Here is a 5,309-nt window from a genome sequence, read left to right on the forward strand (position 1 = left end):
AATGCATACTGGATCCCTGACGATACCTAAGCGGTACTAGGTGCGGAACTACCGTAATTTGGAATATAGGTACGGTACTTGACCAGTACATCAACCGGTACTACCGCGAGTCACTCGAAAGAGTCACTTAAGCGGTACTTCCGGTATCGGTACCGCACATGTTCCAGGGGCTTCAGGTCATATGGCCGGTATCGCCAGCGGTAGTGCCGGTTCTGCAAAAGAACCGGTAGTACCGTCGCAGCGGTTCCAGCTGACGTGTACCTATGGCATAAGGCGGTAGCGGTACTACCTCTCTCAGCACCGGTACTACCGGTCATGCGGAGACCAGATGATCTCCTAAGATTCTCGAATCCTCTACAACTGTTGCAACAAGACACACACACACACAAGTAATAGAAAAACCTATCAGACTAAGCTAGCTATGATCTTGGTCTTCCAAACTCGAGTGGGACATGAGTGCACCGTGTACCTACAAACATATTAACGACTATGCACACGGTGATTTATATTCTACTAGTGTTTCCATCAAACACATAAAACACTACATATGACTTTGCTCTTCCAATCTCCTCCTTTTTGATGTTTGATGAAAACACAAGAATTTACAATATTTCACTAGATATTATGATAGGAACAAGGTTTTTCAAAATATCGACGGAGCTTCCCTAGACGTGTGCATATTTGAAATATGTGTTTGAATACAAATGCACAACATCCTAGATATATTCCTAGATTTTGCAAATCGATAACGTATGCAACACAAATATATATCAAGATACATAGCATATGAACCACTTGAGTCACCACATATAGATAAATGGAGTTTGAGTTTATGAGTCATACATTTGCCTTGAGAAAAATCAAACCCAACTTATGTGCCTCAATGAGATGGTGTGACCAATAGATAAGAATATCGAAATTCACACGATAGACACACCATACTTAATAGTAGTAGTAGTTATTACAAGCCAAAAGATCCATGGACCGAATCTCAAACCAAACCAAATAGAGCAAAGTTTTGAGTAACGAGCGAATAAAAAAGATACCAATGCCACAAAGAAAAAAAAAAGCACCAAATCCCCCCTTGGCATCAACCCTTGGCACCAAGGCCCTGGGCAGGGGCCACCAACGTCGCGATGGCCTGGGCTGGCGGCGGAGGGGCCACCGGCTTCGCTACGACCATAGGTGGCCGGGGTGGTTGGGCTGAGCGCGGCGGAAGCCTGCTTCCTCCTTGCTGGAGCGCCTCGCCGCCTTTAGTGCGGGCATACGGCGGAGGGACCACCTTCATCGGCTTCAGATTCAGCTTCATCTTGGAGGAGTCCTTGCGCACCGCGTGTACAACGGCCTGGACGGGCACCTTTGCTGCTGGCTGAGTTTGGCTCGACGGAAGGCGGCATCCTACTCCCTGGACCACCACGTCGGAGAGGGCGGACGGCGGCGCAGCAACCGTCGGCTTGGTGAAGACCTTGCGGATGACGAAGTCCATGTTGGCGTCGGGGCATTCGAGCTTCTTGACGCGGCAGACCATCGACCCCTTGTGGAGCCGGTACTCCTTCATCATCCACCGCGTCGGCGCCCACACCACCGTGCCGTCGTCCTCCACCCGCGTCACGTGGAACGCGAACCTGCTCCGGTACGCGAACGTCTTGAAGTCCATCACGTACGGCTTCTCCTTGCCGTACCGCACCCAGCACCCGCCCGGCGCCGGCTGGATGCTGGCGGCGGCCTGCTCGCCGGCGAAGTAGCCCCACACCTCCCCGTGCTGCCCCCTGTGGCTGGGCTGGAAGGGGAGCGCGTTCGGGCTCGCGGCGAAGATGTCCACGCCCGCCGCGACGGTGCAGCCGCCGGGGAGGGCGCCGTTGGAGAGCTTGCCGCTGGCCGCGTTGCGGCCGAGGTACAGCGTCAGGAGCTGGCGGCCGGAGGTCTTGAACACCATTCCCGGCCGCACGCTCAGCCCGGCCGACGCCTCCTTTCGATGGAGAGTTGCGAACCCAAGGAGCTGCGGAGGAGGGCAAGTTTGTTTGGGAGAAGACGCGTCCGATTGTCACGACGGGAGATTTTTGATACGGGCTGGATTTATAATAGTGGTACGAAACCGGATAGCATCATGGCAGCTATGCTTAGAATCCTAGTCCGATGCAATTCGAGATTTCAAACTGAATAAGCTTGCAAATTTGATCCATGTTCCAGACGGATTCGAGATCAAGGTGGGCTTTCAAATTTGGTAGCAGCCGCTAGAACGGTGGTGGTTCGGCCTTCTGTACCAGCTTTGGTTTTGATTCCTAAACGATGTGCAGTTGTGGACAGCATTTTCCTTCGGAAAAAAACGTAACTACAAGATTGAAATCGTGGTCCAGGCTTTGCTAATATTGGAAGAGGAAAATGGAAATAATGCTCTGCGAATGCAAGTGCTACAAGATCTACTTCTCCGCACTCGCAATTTGATGTTGTACACACAATCATTTCTAGTAAAATCACAACGCTCTAGGTTTCTTCCCCTTAAAGCCAAACATTTTTACTTCTCATGGCTAAGCTCTGGAGTGAATAACATCATAGGTTTTCGGAAGGATATACCTTCTGAACTATCCTGCCAGTTTTATTTCTGAACTGGCAGTTTTCTAAAATGTTGCCAAATCATTTTACAGCTTGAATATGCTAAAGAACAGTAGAGGGAGGACAAGTCATTTTTTATACCATTGGAGACCATGAATGCTAGTTTCAGCAAGCTACTACTAACACATTGTTTGAAATCACGAAGGTCAGTCAGACATATATGCATGAACGTTACAGCAAATGCAAGTATGGTGTTAATGTCCAGCAAGTCTTCTTCACATATGCGCTAAGGCAGTTTTCAAAAAATATATGTTTTAGCTTCAAATTATGCAGATGTGAATACAGCGCTATTTTGCCTGGAAACTGCACCTCCTTGGCAAATAAGATCTGCTTGACATTAACAGCGCTATAAGATCTGCTTGACATGGCTAAGCTCTGGCGAACAATGACTAGCACAAACTTGTCCTTTTAAAGTGAAAATGAAAACTACCTAACACATCAAAGTGCTGCCCCAAGGAACTCATGCAGCCCTAAAGAAATCCTTGCAATCTTGCAATACATTCAGTCTGCACGACTTACACAGGAAGTGTCTCCTAAGTCAGTTCAGTCCAATCATATAAGCGCAAACAAATAAAAATTGTAAAAGTACAAAACAAGCGACGAACCAATTCTCATCCCTACAAGGTTTCTGCAATAGATTTGTTGCTTACGAAATATGTATGAGAAAATATGTATAGGGAAAATCATTAGGTTTCTGAAGGATATACCTCCTTTTTATTCTAAGATATGAGAGATGCTGCAGGGGAGCTGATTCAGGATTACGATTATGCTTCGGACGACAGGAACCAATCAACCAATCTCAACTAGATCAAGTTTGCAATCAGAAAACCTACAACTACAGGCACACAATAGCTCTGAAGACATCAACATGCAGGTGTCGTAACTTTTAGAAACTTTGCACCGGAATGTATCCGGAAGACTTTATGTAATGATTTGCTTTGATCAATAAAGTGCCGTATTCTCTCAACAAAAAAAAAAAAACGCTAGTATGCTAGTCCTGTTAACTGCTACTACTTATTTGGCAAATGTGACTACAGACAGCTTTATTTTGCTGTGGCTGAAACTAGAAACTAATACTGGTCCTTACCAAAATGGAAGTGCTACAATATCTGCTTGACGTTGTTAAGCTATGAAGTGCAATGACTATCAGAAACTTGGCCTTGTAAACTGAAACTAGCTAACACATCAAAGTTGCTTGCCAAAAGAACTCTTGCAACCCTGAAGAAATCACTGCAATCTTGCAATACATCCAGTCAGTAGCACTTCTGCACCGAACAAACAAATGGAGAAACATTTCCCACCTCTACAAGATATGCACTATGATTTGGTGGTTTCAAATGATGTATGAACAAATATGTGTAGAGAAACTCACAAGTTTTCGGAAGGATATTCCTCCTGAACTATTCTGACAGATGCTGCAACGGAGATGGTTAAAATTGTCCTTGGGACGGCACGAACCAATCAACCAATCCTCAACTAGACCGAGTTCGCAATCCGAAAACTGAAAAACCACAGATGCAACAGCTCTGAAGAAATCAACATGCAGTTGAGTAATGCTAGTATGCTACACCTGTACCGCTGCCTGTACGTACTCCACATCCACAGCAGGAGGAGCACCACCGCTCCTCGGCCGCGCCGGCGAGCGAGGCCACCCTATTTCCCCTCCGTGAGCGTCCGCAGGTCCAGCACCAACTCATCGAGTTCCTGGTCCACCACCTCCTCCTCCTCCTCCTCGCTCTCGCTGCAGTAGACAAGCGGCGGCCGCGGCGGAGAGGGCGCCGCCTTCCTGAAGACCTTGTGGAGCACGAAGACCACGCCCGCCGCCTCGGGGTCGGGGTGCGCGGCGCGGAAGGCTGCCGCGTCCGTGTTGAGCCGGTACTCCTTGATCCGCCACCGCGTCGGCGCCGACACCGCGCCGCCCTTCCACGTGATGCGGTACGCGAACCTGCGCATGAACGCGACCGGCTCCCCGCCGCCGCCGTCCTGGCCGTAGTACGCCTTCTCGCGGCCGTACCGCACCCAGCACCCGCCCGGCGCGGGGCACTTGTTGCCGGCGGCGGGCCGGGCCGCGAAGAAGAAGCCCCACACCTGGCCGTCGTGCCTCCTGTGGATGCGCCAGAAGGGGAGCGCGCGCGGGCGCAGCGAGAAGACGTCCACGCCCTCGTCGATGAGGCCGGGGATGAGGAAGCCGCCTAGCCCCGCCTTGGGGATGAGGAAGCCGTCGACGAGCTGACGGCCGCAGGGTTGGAACACGTAGCCTGCTCCCAGATCCACGGGCGCCATTGCCTTGCCCCCGGAAGGCTGTGGAGCTTCTGTTTGGGGTAGATTTTGGGGGCAGGCTGCGGGAAATGTTTGGGAGATTTCAGAATTCAGATGCGGGTGACCCGTATTTATACATGGGATGTCATCTTGGCACGAGACGTTCTAGAAGCCGAGTCCAGAACTCCACATGCAAATTGGACTCGGGAATGCCAAACTGACCCTGCTCGGACGTTTTTATTTTTCGTGTTTTGTATCAAAAATTACTTTAGTTATATACAGATTTTTAGTATAAATTAGCATTATTAGAAAGTGTTTTCTAATATGAATCCAACTATATTAATTGTTGTGTATAATAATCAAGATCTTATTGCTCAATTTTCTCGGTTAAACTTTGTCTTGAAATACATGTGCGTCTTATTCATCGAAACATGTAA

At 49.1% G+C, this 5,309-nt stretch overlaps 1 protein-coding gene across 1 annotated transcript; it reads right to left on the reverse strand.

Annotated features, from left to right (window-relative positions):
• Positions 1–4,266: 4,266 nt before the first annotated feature.
• Positions 4,267–4,896, reverse strand: LOC124671830. Its single transcript, XM_047208155.1, has one exon. The coding sequence runs from the start codon at positions 4,894–4,896 to the stop codon at positions 4,267–4,269; it is 630 nt and encodes a 209-aa protein (XP_047064111.1).
• Between the last annotated feature and the right edge of the window lie 413 nt (positions 4,897–5,309).

This window comes from Lolium rigidum, chromosome 7, assembly GCF_022539505.1.
Source record: "Lolium rigidum isolate FL_2022 chromosome 7, APGP_CSIRO_Lrig_0.1, whole genome shotgun sequence".
Taxonomy (NCBI): domain Eukaryota; kingdom Viridiplantae; phylum Streptophyta; class Magnoliopsida; order Poales; family Poaceae; genus Lolium; species Lolium rigidum.